Source organism: Balearica regulorum, chromosome 4 (assembly GCF_011004875.1).
Source record: "Balearica regulorum gibbericeps isolate bBalReg1 chromosome 4, bBalReg1.pri, whole genome shotgun sequence".
NCBI lineage: Eukaryota > Metazoa > Chordata > Aves > Gruiformes > Gruidae > Balearica > Balearica regulorum.
This window is the reverse complement of record NC_046187.1, coordinates 46382567-46399655: the sequence shown is the minus strand read 5'-3', so window position 1 is coordinate 46399655 and position 17089 is coordinate 46382567. Positions and strand designations below refer to the sequence as shown.

Here is a 17089-nt window from a genome sequence, read left to right as displayed (position 1 = left end):
CTGACCACCCCCCAGAACTGGCTTTGCCTGCGCAAGGCACTAGGTCAGTGCTGGCATAAAGTCCTCACCAAACCAGGTTTTGCCAGGCTTTGGCGCTTCCCCCCCCCCCCCCCCCCCAATTAAAAATTCATTAATTCAACAAGATGGGTTACGAAGGGAAGCAATGGATGAAGAGGAACCAGCAAAGAGTACAAATAGCATGGTAGTAGCATGTGTCGGTAGCAGGTGATGAGCCAAGGTGCTTCTGACAGCACCTACTTCCAACGGACACTGCTTTGGTTTGTATCTTGCAAATCTTGTAAATCCTCATAGCCGACTTTGGCAAACAGCACTTCTCAAGGCAAAACTCTGGCAAAGCTCATGAAGCCTAAACCTCCTCAAAACCTTCTTCCAGGTGGGGGTAGAGGGCAGGAAAATGGCACCTGCATGTTACATTGTCCACTTGGGCCTTTCCAATCAGCTGATGTCACAGCACGGGGAAAAAAAAAACCAACAATTTTTTTGAAGGATGTGAAAAAACCTCCTTGCTTAGAGCCCGAGGGAGGGGAAGGGAAGGGAGGGGAGGGGAGGGGAGGGGAGGGGAGGGGAGGGGAGGAGAGGAGGAGGAGAAAAGGGACCCGACACCCGTTGATCCTGGCGCCAGGATGCCCTAAGGGACTTCTAATTCCCTGGAGCTTGGATGCATCTCAGCTGGGTGCTCACACATTCGGCGGGGATCACATTCCCCCTTGCACCCATCGCCTCCACGTCCAATCCAAACCCAGGTATTTCAAAATCAGTGATTTTTCTCCCTTGCACTCTTACTAGAATGGCTCACGGGCCTTTTATGAAGTGTACATGAACACAGCAAGCTGTAACAACCCTTGTTTTTCTCAGATTTCTGGTTTCCTAAGTGAGGGAGAGAAACAGTGTGTTAAACAGAAATGTAAATATTTTCTCTAAAAACCACCGATGGGTGCAAAGAATCCACTTAAAACATATAACCAAATGTTATTTAATATCTTAAAAAGTAACACAATCCAAAATGGATATTTCACACAACACTACATAAAGAACATGAACACAATATTACCATATGGAGGGACTTTCAAATATAGACTTACAAAAATCCCTGTCCTTTTTTTTTTTCCTTTAAATTATTATACTAAGCATGACAAGTAATCATCATTTACAATATGGTACACTGACACAATAAAAACCATGTTACAAATGTGCTGTTATAAATCAGTAACGTTAGGGAAGACATTTCATGAACTGTAATTATTTCATATGAAATACTATACAATATAAACAGAACATCCATCTTGGATGACCTTTACAGCAACCAGAGACCAAGTAATTTTTAATTTTTTTTTTTTCAGTGCAAACACATTTATACAAGGCAGTCTTGGCTGCAAAACTCCCTTCTAACATACAGTAAGTCCCACTTGCATTTATTAACTCATTTAAACCTAATGCAACAGCCACATTCAGTCACTCACAGAAAATTACCTGCAGAATTATAATCCCTTTAAACTTAAGTCTCCTCCACATATAAAAGTAACATCTGTGCCAATTACTCCAAGGGCCCTTTCATACTTCTGGGTGGGTATCCTTTGGGTGGCTCTAACCGCTATACAACACGAGGGCAGCGCACCACACCGAAAATCGCCCTCCCGGGGTGGGAAAGGCGCGGTGGCTGTCGCAGCGTCCCGGCGGAGCGGCTCTGCGTTTCGCCAGGGACGCGACCCAGGCTGCCCCTCCAGAGCCAGGGGCGTGCGTGTGGCCTCCTGCTCCTCCTCTGCATTTAGTGTCTCGGGCGGGAGTGGGGTGGGGGAGAGGAACACGGAAACCCTCAGCTCAGAACTGAGCTTCAATGGAGTTAACGACCCATTCCCATCTCCGTCAGCTGCGCGGGAGATCCGGGGAGTTACACCAGATTCGCACCTGCGTAACTGAAACCAACGTTTAGAGCGCCGCTATGAAAGAAGCGTGATAGTCCCATTTTCTTCTAGCACCAGCTTGGCTTTCGGTGGGTCCACTGCATGTTTCGCATGCAGTAACGATGCACTTTACTTATGCTGGGGGGAACATTTTAGATATATACCTTTTTTTTTTTAAAAGAATTTCGTAAAAAATAGAACATATCTCTCTAATACTGTACAGTTTTCTTCAGAAGAGCAAAGAGAATTGTAAACTGTGGGTGTGACACCAGATTAGGAGTGCTACTTGCTTTCTCAGCACAACAATTTGAACAATCGTGTTGGGAAAAGCTCTGCAAAATGTATTCGAAAAACAAATTTTTAATTAAAATAACTTTATAAAACACCGCTGGCAGTACTCGTATGACTAAAAACTGTTTTTGGCACTTCTAATCCCAGAGTCTCTGCAGGACGGCAAAGTAGTTTCTTTAACAAACTGAATGCACCAAAAGACTAACTTCAGAGTATAGATATGAAACACTTTGGTTTAATATTAAACTTATTCCCGTAACTTTAACGAAGAAACTGGTTAATATACTAGCCCACAGACTCTTAGCCTTTTGTTTTTTTCCAATGTGCCTGGACACAAAGTAGGGTCAGGCTCTGCCGACCTCCAGGGCTCCGAGGCTTAGCTGGTACCAAGTGCTTCGAGGCCCTCAGGCGAAAAGGCGTGATTTAAGTGCAAAGTGTGTTTATGATGGCCTCTGAATACTGGTTTGCTTGTTCTCTTCTCTAAAAATGACTTCTGCTGGCAAGCACTTAGGCCATGGTTTTCATTAAAATATTTGTTTTCCAATACATTTTACTTTTTAAAGTTGAGTGAACATTGTTTTGCGTATAATGGACATTTTACAAGGAGTCAAATGGCTAATGATTTCTTCTAATTTTTAACTGAAATACTTAAAATGGCAAAATTAGCTCAACTGATGATTGTATTTTAATTTGCATCAGGATAATGGTACTAGGTTTGCTGAAAGAGGTGTTCCTAAGTCGGGATTTGTATATAAATGTGATCTGCTTAGGTTGAACTGCCACTTTCTTCCTTTAGTTTTTGGAAAAATCTTTCTTTCTTCCCTCTTGAAAGGTGGCTTGTTGCAGCTGGCTACTTTTCAAAAGCCAGCATTGTTTTTCTTGGAAACTCGCCCACGTTCTTTGAACAATAGGCACATACCTCAAGTAGGGACCCTAATACTGCTCCCAGCAAAGTCAATTAAAGGCTGTTGGTAATTTCCATAGGAGCAAATGTTTCAGACGCACACAGCCTAGAGAACAGAGTGCGTATCGTGAAAGGAAGAGCTGTTTTAACACCCTTGCCAGTTCAGAGAAACTATGACCTGATATGTTGACAAAGATGGAGGCAGAATAGGGCCCAAAGTATTTGAAGGCTGCCAAGAAAATACCCAGAGTGTCTTCTGTTAAACCCAAACTGTCAATCATATTTCACAGACTGTAGATGTTCATAATTTGCTAAATTACAAATACATCTTCAAGTTCTACCAGGCAGAAATTTTAGCAGTGACTGGGGAGAGGACAGAAGGTTTCAGCCTCCCTTTCACTTTTATTCCAATTATGCAGCCTTGTCAAAGTCTTTAAGTGACTCATCTGAAAGCCAGATTTTTAATATTGTAGAAGGAAATTGTGGCAATGGAAACATGATGACTTCATACACAAGCATTGACACACAAGAGAACGCCATGACCTAATGCTTCAAAGTTTTTAACCTTGCTTTGTACAATACACTTTTCATGTTGCTGCATTTCATCAAATTCATGGAGGTAGTTATATGTGTAAAAAAAATTACCATAAAAGTAACATGTTGTATTATAATAATACATATTAAGTGTGCAAAATGCCGACAGATTTGTGTTGACCCTTTACAGTTGAACACAACACAGATTCAACCTAATCTAACTCTGTAAACCTTTAAATTGATACATTAGAAGAATGATAGATAAGCAACCATGTAATACAAGGCTATGATTTCATCAAAGGATTAGGGTGACATAAAGCACTCAAGCTCCACTCTCGTGGTTTTGTTACCAGAACCTCAAGATGGAATTTCCTTATATTCCACTGTTGATTTGAAAAGGAAAGAAAAAAAAAAATTCAAGATTAGAACGTTTCTATTTGAAACTTCTGTTTACATTCCATATTCCAAGAGTCACATTAATATTGGTACAATGCCATGTCAACATTAATATGACATTTATGTTGTCTGCTGGTCTCTGGGAACTTTAGGAAATAACATACTATACAGTTTATAGGTATGCACTATCGTATTTTGTTGGAATTATGTCTTCTGTACAACCAGTTGCCTGCATAAAATTCTGATTAGTTTATGACAAGCAAATATTTCCCCCAAAGGTGAAATTTGTTTTTGCTGTTCACATTTTAATACTGCTGTTAGTACTTCAGATCATCACTGTAAATTTTTTTATCGTTTCGACATTTTTATTTACTGAATTGATACATACTACTGGTGTCAGAGCTTGCCTCAGAAACAAAATCACAGTCAGCCACTGCATAGTATATGACAATTCCCCACAAAAACTCTGACTCTACAGTTCGCATGGAAAAAGTACGGCTGGAGTTACATATTGAATAATAAGATGCGTCATGCAAAGCATTATATGGTAATTAGAGCACATCTTGGAAGGTATGATAAGGCAGAAGGCTAAAGGCCAAGTGACTTTGATAACCAACCAAAAGCACAATAATTTCCTTTATGTGCACTGAAAGGTCTTATTGCTCCTATGAAATGGAAATTATACACTGAAACCAAGGAAAACAGACCTGTGCATTGACTGGGTGTTCTTGACAGAACCGGAAACTGATTGTGTCCAGAGTTAGAAAGCTGTTTTGTAAGTAAATGAACTATATCCAACTGTGTAACACAAAGCTGAATCTTCAGTAAAGACTTCTGATGACAACAGAGAACATGAGTGAAGCTCAAATGACTTTGTGTACAGAGTAATACATGTCACCAGAACCTGATGAAAATACTGTTTTTCTAATATGTACAGTTGGGTTTCATACCTGTGTACTACAAGAGCTAGACAATGTAAATGTCCCTTTTCTATGCAACAATTTGGGCTGTTGAACAATTTAGTATCTTTGTTATGCTTCTGCCAATTTGTCTGTCCTGATAAAAAACAGGGTTAAATTTGAAGTCAGTTTGTTGCACTACCAGGTTGCATGAGTAACAGAGCAAAATTTGACCCTATACCTAAAAATTACTCTTGGAGTTTAACTATCCTTAGAAGTTACTCTGCAGTAATTAGCACAGTACTAATTACTTTGGAGTAACAGTTTAGGGGAGAGCAATTAGGATATACCATACCTACAGAATTCAGATTTCTACTGCCAACCATGTGGACACATTTAATTTCTAGAAACTAGATGTGTCCATAAAATGCTAAATTGCAAATAACATCCACTGAATAAAAAGGCCAGAAGTTTATAATTCTCTAAATTTTGTTCTCTGATAATCACTACAATGTATGCTATTTTTAATAGCCTAATTTAGGCACTCTATGTAATAAGCTACATAAAATAGATTTATGTCCTTCCACTAGAAAGAAATCAATTCTTCAGGCCATACTTGTCATTTATATCATAAAGAATATTTTTGTTCCAAGAAATTAGATATCCTGATTCCTGTATTAATGGCAAGTTGCAATACCAGAAGTGACACAAGAATTAGACTATCTTTTTTAAATACTTGATTTATACTGAAAACATTTGATATATTTTGCGTCACTCCACGTTGTGGCTCCATGACAGTTATAACTTTCCCCTCCCTCCCCACTCCCCCCTCCACACAAAGGCCCACCTCCTCATTTGTGACTATGGAAGGTCAAGTAGCAAGTCTCAGTAAGAAAACATCTCTCATACTTTTGAAACGCAAAAGGAGAAGCCATCTCCCTTCCCACCCTCCACTTAAAAAAACCCCAAAACAAAACAAACCCCAAACCTCTTTTTTACTCGCTTAAAAGGGTATTTGCAAAATTGTGTCACAAAAACACACAGTGAAAATGACTGATTAGTATTCATAATTCACAGACAGAGCTGAGGTCATCACTTGTCATGTTTGGCATTGTTTTTCCTCATGGTGATGCTGGCTGGTTACTTTCAGCAGTGGCTCAGTTTTTGAAGTAAAAAACGATCAACTCTGCAGCAGAGTTTAGCCTCTGACCGGGGGCATCACACATCTGTGGCATTTTTTTAAAATGAAGTTGGCAACTGCATGGACATTGAAAATGCAGATTACACTTACAGTGTCTAGACTTTCATATATGTGCTCAGTTACAATTAAGTGAAGCAAAAAGTGTACATATTATCCCTACTGCTATTCTGTTGCTACAGAGCCGCAAATGTGAAAAGCAATACCTTGAAATAAAGATTTCTTTGTTGCCCCTAGTCTACATAGCAGCACAGTTTAAGTAAACACTAAAACTGTGGTTGAGATGCTTTTTTTATTTTTCCCCAAAGATGTAAACATCAGTCCCAGTGTCGTAAACTTTGCTGTATGGGATGAGACAGAAGTTCTGAGGCAGGATGACTATCAGACACTAGTGACAGAAGCTTGCAGGCAGTTAGCAGGTTTCTGCAGTTTCTCAGCTTCACTGGTTGATGGGTCTGCAGTGGCTCGGAAGTTGAACGTTGGGCCTGCACCACCGTGTGCAGGGCTCAGAGCGGGGTTCTGACGTCTGTTGCTTTCAACAATACTTGAAGTGTTGGACGCCAGGCTCTCACGAGTACTAGAATGGAAAAGAAATATATATACACACTCATATATGACACGCCTATATATCTATTGACCAGACAGGAAAGGAGAATAGAGTGTTTTATAATAGGCTTCCTGTGTTCGTATGCAATGTCACACCAATGAACCGTCTCTTTTTGACAGTACACACATGTTCCTCCAAAACAGGTTCCAGTGGTACTCAGCAGTCATCATACTGTATCACAGGTATAGTGCTATGCAGAGCTGAAGCTGTCACATGAATTGCAAGCTGAACCAGTATCAAGCATCTGGATTTTTCACCCAAGGAAATAGCTTCCATCTTGCACATGGAACATATTAATTTTCTTTCCTGACTGGTGCATTTTTGCACAAAGTAACTTCATCAAATCAGCTCTGTGACTAGGCAGAGCTAGGAGAGCAATCATGTAACACAGTTTCCTCTCATCTCCTCTTCTACCTATGCCTCTGTACACAAAATATTAACTAAAAATGCTACTTTACATTAAAGCCACAATGCTGCTAAACACAACACTTCAATTTTGCTTTGCAGCTGAGACAACTGCAACTTACAAGAGGCTGAGAAATCTTAACTGCCTGGTCTGTGATCACGCCCTAAACAATGACTAGTGCTGCTATTTCATTCATAAAATGGACAACGTTCCTTTAGCTTATCCACGGGAGTGACAGGACACTTAGCACTTTAAAGACTAAGCCATTTAATGATACATCTAATTATGAATGCAGAGGAGCCTGTATTTTACTCTACAGCTTTTAAAAAACTCAGGCAAGATATGCTAAGCCTAGTTTTACCAGTACTACTCTTTTTGTTCTCTTTCCACTCTTCATAATTTTGATCTCCAAATAACGTGTTCCTGTGCAGAGAGAGATTTGGGTTTCAAATAGCCATGTGGTCCCTGGTTACGTACCCTTCATCTGTATCCCTACGTCTTTGCAAATGATGTCACCACTTTCTATGGAGTTGTTTACAGAGTACATTTAGAGGACTGAATGGGTTTGTTAAATAAACACTAGAAACAAAGATACTAATGACAGAGTTTCATAGTCAGTTTAAAGTCAACCTAAATTTACCTGCTACTGAAAGGGACAGCTCTTGCCTGCCTTTTGCGGACCTGACCCTGCCACATGTTTCTGCTGCTTCCCTGATGCTGAGCCTTGCAGCCAGCCCGATCAGGGACCACTCTCAGTTAAATACTAGCCCTAAGAAAAACAAAACAAAACAAAACAGATTAGTGCTAGCATCAGGGGAAGAGTAGGAATGCACAGCTTTGGCTGTGGCAAGGGAGAAAGTGTCAGTGCATGGCATAGGGTAAGGAAGAAACACCTTGTTTTGTTGTAGGGCAGATTTAAATCATCTTAAACTGACTGAATCTGGAAAATCAATGATGCTTTTAGGAAAACTCCTGTAGATCTTTTAAATTGATCAAAATGGTACCGATCATCATCTGCCAATTATTGCCTTGTTGTCAGTAGATCCAAACAGCTATGATGGGTGAAGCACATAGTAAGAGATCTCTCTGAGCTGCAATGACGCATGGTGCGCTTCTGTTGCTCATGTTTTGATTCCTCTCCCTCTGGTTTTTAATGAAAATAGATGCAACCTTTGTTTTTCAGCGATCATTCAGTATTGTATCATTCTTTATGGGCCCACCAATTCCAGATCTTCAAACATTTTCAATTCTGATATTACAAACTGACCATTACAACATATATACACGAAGACTGCAGTGTGAGAACTTTGCATGCAGAGTAATGCCAAAATTAGCTCTTTTTTTAGGTGACAAAAGAGCAGTAGTATTATATAAGCTCTAAAAATAAAGGAATAAAATTAATATTGACAGCTAACATTTACTATATACAACCTGCATAAAAGCAATGAACAAAATACTGTGAGGCTGTTTTCCCAATGGTGATGTGTTCACAAATTTTGCACACAAAATACTTTTGAAGTCAAATGACCATTGCAAATCTCTTTAACTACACCCTGGTGGTTTTTTTTAAGTGCCCCCTTTTTCAATTTGTCACACTTTAAAAATATGCTTTTTCTTTCACAGTGTAGAATTGGTAATTTTGATTCCCCAAGCAACACTGCACACTTCAGTTTAAATGAAAAGATACTACCACACCTAAGGAAGTCAAGAGTTACAACATGAGTGGAGGTCAGAAGAGTATACCTGAAGAATATCACTACACGCGCATCCTGTTCTTATACTCTTCCCTAGGCATCTGCTAATGGACACTGTCAGGTCTAGGTGAATCTTACCAGATGGATGCCGGATGGCTTTTTCTGCATTTCCTGGAAAAGGGCTGTAAAGTACATTTTTTGTTTTAAAGTAGGAAAGTAATAACAACATGGTAATTACAGCCAAAGGGCTGAATTCATCCTCAGCTCAATTTATTTTAATAGACTTATAATACCGAGGAGTGACCAAAACTCAGCAAAACCATCCAATTTAATCATCTTGATGCAAAAAGCTCATGAAAAAACATCTGAAATATCTACACTGTATGCTGGTCTTACAAAACAATTACACAAAAAACCCCTACAGAATGTTGCTTTTTTTTTTTTTTAAAAAAAAGGCTTACTTTATGTAGCCTTGCCAAAAAAAGACATTTGTTAATAAGTAAACAGTAAAATTAGAAAAAAAAAAAAAGGGATGTGTGGAACACAATCATTATTAAAAGCTGCTTATCTGTTTTCCTTTTGATCTAAACAAAGTGGTATAGCAGCACTAAATCTAGTATGCTTGCCACGTTCTGTTCTCTTGTTAGCTAAGTTTAACATCAACGGAAATTTTAGCTTTTGTGTAAACAATTAGGGAAGGAAATGTCTGCCTTTGCATTAACCAGAAATGCAAGCTTGATATTCAGCTAGCATACAGCTAGCAAAACAGAGGGCTAAGAACTGATTTTTATCCCGTTGACATCCTGTCCTGGAGGTGAAATGCACTCTGCGGAGTGAGACAGGCTGGACAAGAAGCAAACATATACTCCCCCACAAAAACTGACTGCAAGTATAGCACTTCAACTAGAAGAAGAGGTTACTTTTAAAAAAGAACAATGCAAATAGTCTCATACAACAGTTTTATGTAAGAAAGATGCCAAGCATCTGCAGAACAATCAATAACAGGAACAAATTCAAAAGCTGCTTAAGTTTCTTTTTTAAGCTGGACTCAGTGCAAGTGGTACAATTCACTCAAATTATTTTTCTTGTTTTTTACTCAGAAAAATTATACATATGTTAAAAGCCTGCTCTAGTTTCATGATCACTGCATGCTGCAGCAGGCCCAGTAACTGCTGCCTTGTCATTAACATCAAGTGAGAGTAGCCATCAAATCCAAAGGAATGTATTCCAGAGTGACGTGACTTTAACTGAAAATGAAATTCCTGTGTAGAAGCAGGAAATCCTTCACATGCCTTTCTGAGAGCTTTTGCTATAGATTTTAAAAAATGTATAATTCTTAGGAATAAGAATACCTTTTACAGGGGGAAAAAACCCAAACAAAAACAAACCTCAAAAAACCCCCATCTTCTTTCACCTAATACAAATCCAGTCTTGCAGGTTTTATTTTTAAACACAGGCAATAAATAATTTAAGCTGAAGTAAGACATGTAAGAGAACTACTATTGTAAATTATTTCTGTGCTCTTAGAGTCACTGTTCTGAACTCTGATGGGTTGCTATCCAGGGCAAACAAAACCAGGCAAGCTCCATCCCAGCAGGGACCTAGGACTATCAGGAGCCAGAGAGAGACAGAAAGAAGGCGGCTCCAGTGAAAGATTCTCAACCTGGAAATGAGAGCTTGTGAAATCTTCAAGGCAGGGAACACACCAGCAACTCTCTCCTCCCTACACCTGTAAGACTCCTAGCACACTGAGACTTCCATGATGTCTGAGATCCCTGGAATGGACATGACTAACCAGCACCACCACATGCAAATGTTTGGACTCTTTTCCCAAGTATCTTAGGCAAGGCACCTCTCTCTCTGCTGGTGCAGCGCTGGGTCACCTCTGAAGTTCAAACATCCTGAGCACTTCCAGCTGTGTGTGGGGAGCAGCTGTTCCAGTCTCACCAGTTTGGAATGGTGACAGATAGACTTCCAAAATTTTTGAAGAAAACAAACAAAACCAAAACAAAACAATCATCATGTTTGGGTTTTTTGTCTGAGCCAAAGATTATGCCACCTAGTCACGTCTAGTCGTCCAATTAGTCTTGCTGATGGTATCTTAAGAGGGAAAGGGAAGTGGAAGGAGTATGCAGGAGGTCATCCCTTCTATTCTAAATGCAAACACAAGTTTAATACAGGAAAAAAAAAAAGGATACAGGGAGGTTTTCAGCAAACAGAAAATGAACTAATACAGAGTCAATGCTTCAAATGGTCATTGGTTCCTTACAATATGGTGGGAAACCCACACATCTGAATGGCTGATTCCAGAGCTGTAGAAAACACTGTCTGAAAACGTGTGAAATTGTTTAATATGGCCCTACGTTCTGTCACCAATATCACACACACATATAACTAAAAATGGAACTTTCTAGTCTGTAAAGCTGCAATGAATGTGACAGTCCTACCGTGGAGAGTTGAACCCGCTGTCCACAGTAATGCTGCTGCTGTCCATGCTGTCCAGGCGGGCGGAGTGGGTGGCCCTCTGGTTGTTGCTATTTTCTGTTTCCTTCGGGGTGAGAAGAGTAAGGTTCTTCTCAAACTTTCGCTGCAGATCCCTCTCCTTTTCTCTCTCTAGAAGCCACTGCATTGTGCCGACATCATCCCTGTTCTTTTCTTCCTCAGCATTTTTGTTGGTTCCTTCCTCTGAGTCGTCATCATCAGATACGTTGTAGTAGTCGAAGGAGGCCTCCTGGTTCCCAGTTGTCTCTTGCTGTCTCTGTGAAACGGGCATGACTTGTGTAACTGAGGTTACTATCGCTTGTTCAAGTTTCTCACATCTGACTGGCAATGTGTCAGAGGGGGTCTTTTGATGGGGCTTTAGCAGGGGTGTGCTAGACTTATGGTAACTATTCACAGAAAGAGTGTTGTGCAGAGGTTTAAAGAGTGTATCCTTGCTAAATATTTCTTTCCTTTTATCAAGGCTGCTTGATTCAGCGCTATGGTGTTGAACCAGCCGCCCATTTGCAATCACCTCTGGAGTTTGGCCAGCAACTGCTGAACCACTGCTCGGGCATTTTGGGGACTCTTCTCTGTGCACCCCAGGTTCCCTAGCAATATGTTGAGACTGTCTTTCTGCAGGAGTCATTTTTTTGAGCCCATCTGTCCCTGTCAGTGTGTCATGATCCTCTTTATTCTTTCCCAGTGGTGACGGAGCAGTAAGCACAGTCTCACTGGATGTGTTGCACTGAAAATAGTCATCGACTGCAGATTTTGTTGTGCAGGAGTTGAGCTCGCTATACGATGGCAAATTCTCTGTAGGCTTGCTTTGTTCCAATAGGCTGCAAGAACTGGGAGTTTCTACACTGCCACTAGCTATTTCAGGGATGCAAGTCTCTTTGTAGCTTGCAGATGAAATCAGAGCCCTTTGATGACTGAGCGACTGAGATGGCCTTAAGGTACTATCATCAATGTAAGTTTGGCTAGTCGTTTGGTCATCTGGGCTACAGCCTTCACCTATGTCTTCAGGTGTGCCTAAAGTAGCCGAGCCCAGAGGTCCCTTGGAGTTATCCATGGATCTAGACCTTTCTTTAGCCTTACTGGACCGCTCATTCCTTGATCTTCTATCCTGTGTATGGCTGTGGCTCCGATGGACCTTGGAGTGGGAGCTTCCCCTGGAAGGTTCAGGGAAAGGCATTTCAGTTCTTCTTTTGGCCAGCTCACCAGACACGTCCCACTCTGGTGTCATGGGAAAGTGAGATTCAATCATGTTAGGATTGCTGTGCATTATAAAATTATCTCCCTTGTGTTCTATTATAAAACATCCTTCCCGTGGGGATCGAGTCAAGGGATCATAGAACTCATACTCCCTTTCAGCAGGTATATCCAAATGAGACCCATCGGATGGATCTCCTTTGGACACCCGGGTCTTGCTGTGTGACCTCGATTTCCCGTGAGACTTTCTGTGATTCCTGCTCTTTTTACTTCGTCCACTGTGGTGAGCTGAAGATCCTGCTTTGCTTCGTTGAGCTTTTTCTTCTTCAAGTTTCTTCATTAGTGCAGTGTGCCTCATGACATTTTCCACAGTCAAATCTGGGTTAATGCGCCTGATAATCTCCATTTCCACCTCTCTAGGTATAGTGGTAGGGGTATCCTCATCCCTTAGCGGCCACTCTTCTGGAGGAAACTGTGCAGAGAAATTTGCCAACTGTTTTGTCTTGTCCTTCTTAAAACTTAATCGGAATAATTTGAGTCCAAATTTCTTAGACTGCTTTTCTACATCCTTAGGCTTTGTGAGTGTCTCTGCTTTATAAGAAAAATTGACAGTACTTTTACTTTTCTCAGTAGGTGGGACCTGACATAATGAAGGAGGACAGTATGACTCTTTACAGTCTTTTGCTGATTTCCTCTGCAGGGTAGATGCATGCATGCTGTGCATGTCTTCTCTGCAACAATGGCAGGAGTCGCAGTGGTTTTTGGGTAGTGTTCGGTCCCTGACACATCCCGAGGTGGAGGGAGTTATAGTTCCTTGTTGTGGAGAGGTACACTGAGACCTGTCAGGTATCCTCTCATCCAAATGGTACCATTTACTGTTAGTTCTTATGAGAGATGGTGTTATAAAGTAAGTCTGCGGGGTTACAATGAAATAACCATCCGGAGTTGGGTATATTTTCCTCTCCCGTACAAGCATATTCAAGGTATGTCGAAGAATTTCTGGACTGGGTGTTGGAACTCCTAGAAATGACAGTAAACATGTATCAGGGAGTGCATAAAACCATGTAGGACTCTCTGGCTCCCCCCTCCCCAACAAACAAAGCTGTTTTCTCCAATGTTCAAGCTGGAATATGCTGAACAAACAACTCTGGCAAAGCACTTTGTTATGCATTCTCTTCTCTGTTTGTTTTTGCACTTATCTCCTACGCTTCAGACATATCAATTATTTATTAAATAGAAAGGAGGCCATTAATGGAGTGTTAAAAAAAAAAAGGAGAGAACTTCTAGTCACTTCCATTGTACAGGTGACCTTAAGCTACAAGACGGAATTACTAGAAATCGAAGGGCATCAGGGGAAATATTTCACTTTTATTCTTCCAACTAAGTATTTATATGCCAGTTCACCAGAAGTATTTATTATAATGCCCAGTCACGTATAAAGGAGTGTTTATTTGTTACTTTGGATGCCTAAGTCATTTTTCCACAGAAGAACACTACACAGAAAAAAAAGCATTCTCCCAAACCGCCCCTGTATCACAAACTTGATTGAACTGATTTCCTCTCCCATTAAAACATGTTTCAACTACGTCAGCTGCTCCAAAAAAGACATGCCTTGAATGATACAGTTCATCTTACACAAACAGACTTTTCCACTATGCTGGAAGATAAAGGTTTAGCTCCTAAAAACTGGCTTCTGAGTTCCCTGCCTTTCATGTGAGGGACGCTACCTAAGTGCATATATTACATACTGAGAGGGATAAAAGCATGACAACCCTGCATCAATGCCACATTAGCCACATGGTAGACCTCGCATTGTGAGCCTGGTCATTTCCACTACCAGTACTCCTGCTGGGTTCAGTGGCGCAGGACCAAGTCTTCAATATTTTATTTGATAAAATACCAAGTTAGCATGCTGTGCATAGGAATAAGTTCCATCTAGAGCTAAAGAAACAAGCAATTTAGTTCACAAGCTAGGGGTTTTTTTGTTGTTTTTTTTAAATCTGTTTATGCTGACTAAGAAATAAAAATCTTTCAAAATTTTCAGTGGAAATAGCTATCTTCAATCAATACAGTTTGTTGAACTAAAATGCATTTTAATTTTAATTTAATGCTGGGTACTGACCTGGTTTACATTATTAGAAGTAGAGAATTTTTTTTCAAAAGTTTGGATGGTCTATTTTAAAGTTTAAAAAAGTTAATATTATTTGCTCTGGGTCTTAGTTTTCTTTTCAACAAAACTAATTTAGGGAAAAAAATAGAATCAGAGAGTAACTTAGGTTGGCAGGGACCTCATGAAGACATCTGGTCAACACCCCTACTCATAGCTGGGCCAACTTAGATCATGTTAGTCAGGACCTTGTCAAGTCAAAATCTATCTTCAGTAACGGAAACTCCATGGAATTGTGCATGCAATAACATTTCAGCAAAGTATATGCTTTTCACAAAAATACTTCACATAAAAATCTGAACCAGGCGTACCTGCCACAAACACAGTACCGTCAGTAGCACAGTGTCTGGTCACCAACTCTTCTCCCACATGACAAAGGCTGGAGCCTGCAAGCTCACTGACCTCGTGTTAGCAAACATGAGGGTGACAGCAACACCTCTGGCACTATGACTGACACCCCATCAAAAGATTAGTGACAAGAAATAGAGAAGTTGTACTAATTCCTTATCTCATCCTCTTCCTCACTACTGGGTTGCAGGCAACATAGTAAATATTCTTATGTCTGGCTTTGAATGTTGTTTGAATTTAGAGACGTGACCATACTGCTCACATCCTGTGATATCTGTAACTAAAAATCTTCCAATGGAAACAGCAAAGTGCTAGGAATACCATGGGCACATGACTGAAAGCAGTTACAACAGAGAAAGTGCCAGGGAGAAGTACATGGGGGCAGTACATGTATTTAATGCACAGTCCACCGAGCTGAAAGATTGGGGCTAATCCAAACACAGGAAGTAAAAAAGGTAAAGAAAGGATATAATTTGAGAGAATAAATGAGACTGAAAATTGGAAAGAATACGCAAATGAAATGGAGAATCAGGAACGTGCATTTTCTCTCCATTTAATGTGCGTGTCCACAATTTATGTGATAATCCTAGAGAGAGTAACGAAGACCCCCAGAACTTCTGGACAAGCAAACGTGCCAGAAATAGCAACAGATGGGGAAAGCTGAAATCCAGAGAGCCGGGGGGGGAAAAAAGGACTACCCCTCCCTAGCCCAGAGTCCTGAATCTCTCTGGACTGAAGTAAACAACACGCTGAGCTTCCTCTGGATTGTGAGGCAGTGGCAACTGGAAAGCAGGCTGCCCTCTCTATGAGCTTTCAGTAAAGCACAGGAATACAAAGAGTGATTTCAATTCCCATAACAACCAGCAGTCATCATCTGACTTCTTTCCTGCGGTGAAGCTGCTATGTCTGCTTGGGTAACATCACCCCTTTTACATTACGCCTTGCATCACGCCAAGAAGTGGATGACCCCAAATTCAAAGCTCATGTGCTTCTCCATCCTGTGCTGAAAATGCACAGCAGGGTCCAGTCCTGGTCCAACTGAGATGCACTTGCTGTGCAGCAGCCAATCTCTCTTCCTGTCTCTACATAAACAACCTGACCAATCCATTGCATTTTCCAGGAGCTTACATGTACATCAACACATACCTATCTTTGTCTGCAAGAACTTGGTCCTTCATCTTCATTTTACTTTACTTTTTTAACATACTGTTTCAAAAACATCAGAACAAAAATAAAATAGAGGAAAACATTCTCCTGGGAGTTTACAGAAAAGTTAGGGAAAGAGATTGAAATGGATCTTCTGATATTTTACACTAACTTAGGCAAAAATGCACTGCAAATACAGGGTAAAAATAATATGTATTTTTTACCCAGTAAACCATGACTACAATGTGTTGGGTAAATGAGTCTCTAAATACTGGAAGCACAGTAGTTATATTAATTGACTAAGTCCTGTGAATAGAGAACGTGCAGATAAACACCAAGAAAAAAAAAAATTAGTGTGCCTGGGCGGTCAATGGTGCTGTAAAGTTAATTGTGTCCGCCTTCCCACTGGAGTTGGAGACTATCACTTTTATCACTCCCAGCACAGTACATCTTTGTGGTTCACTAAGCCAGCAGTGACAATGGCAGGTGCTCATCTTTGGAGCTCAGCATTGCCAGCTAATGCTAGCTACAGGTTTTTTTCACATCTCTTTCAGGTACTTACAAAAGCAAAAACCAACCCAAATTTGCATTAGGCTTTCCTGCATGGTGGACAGGAGCAATGACACGACTCTGGCTCCCATTGTTGCTATTTTAAACACAGATTTCCTGGCTTTCTCAAGACTTTTCTCTTTACAGCAACCTGCCCTCATCATGTCTATACATAACCTACCCCACTGCATTCAGAAGTCTCTTTGTGGTCTCCCTTCCTCCATTAAATAGGAAGAAGTAGTTTAGAGATTGTAGCATACAAAATATTGCATGACAGCAGTGGTGTTATTTAAGATTATGTAGTGGTTTAATAATTCAAAAGCAGAAACTGTCTG

The 17089-nt window shown here is 40.5% G+C and overlaps 1 protein-coding gene across 5 annotated transcripts in view; it reads right to left on the bottom strand.

Moving 5' to 3' along the window:
* Window positions 1–978: 978 nt before the first annotated feature.
* Window positions 979–17089, bottom strand: part of STOX2 (storkhead box 2) — a 77480-nt gene continuing 61369 nt past the window's right edge. For all 5 annotated transcript variants that reach the window (XM_075751944.1, XM_075751949.1, XM_075751948.1 and 2 more), the window contains 2 exons: window positions 11299–13564; window positions 979–6721 (listed from right to left, as the gene is read on the bottom strand). In XM_075751944.1, coding sequence (XP_075608059.1) covers window positions 6526–6721; window positions 11299–13564 — 2462 coding nt within the window. In that variant the 3' untranslated portion in view covers window positions 979–6525. The remainder of the gene's footprint in view (window positions 6722–11298; window positions 13565–17089) is intronic.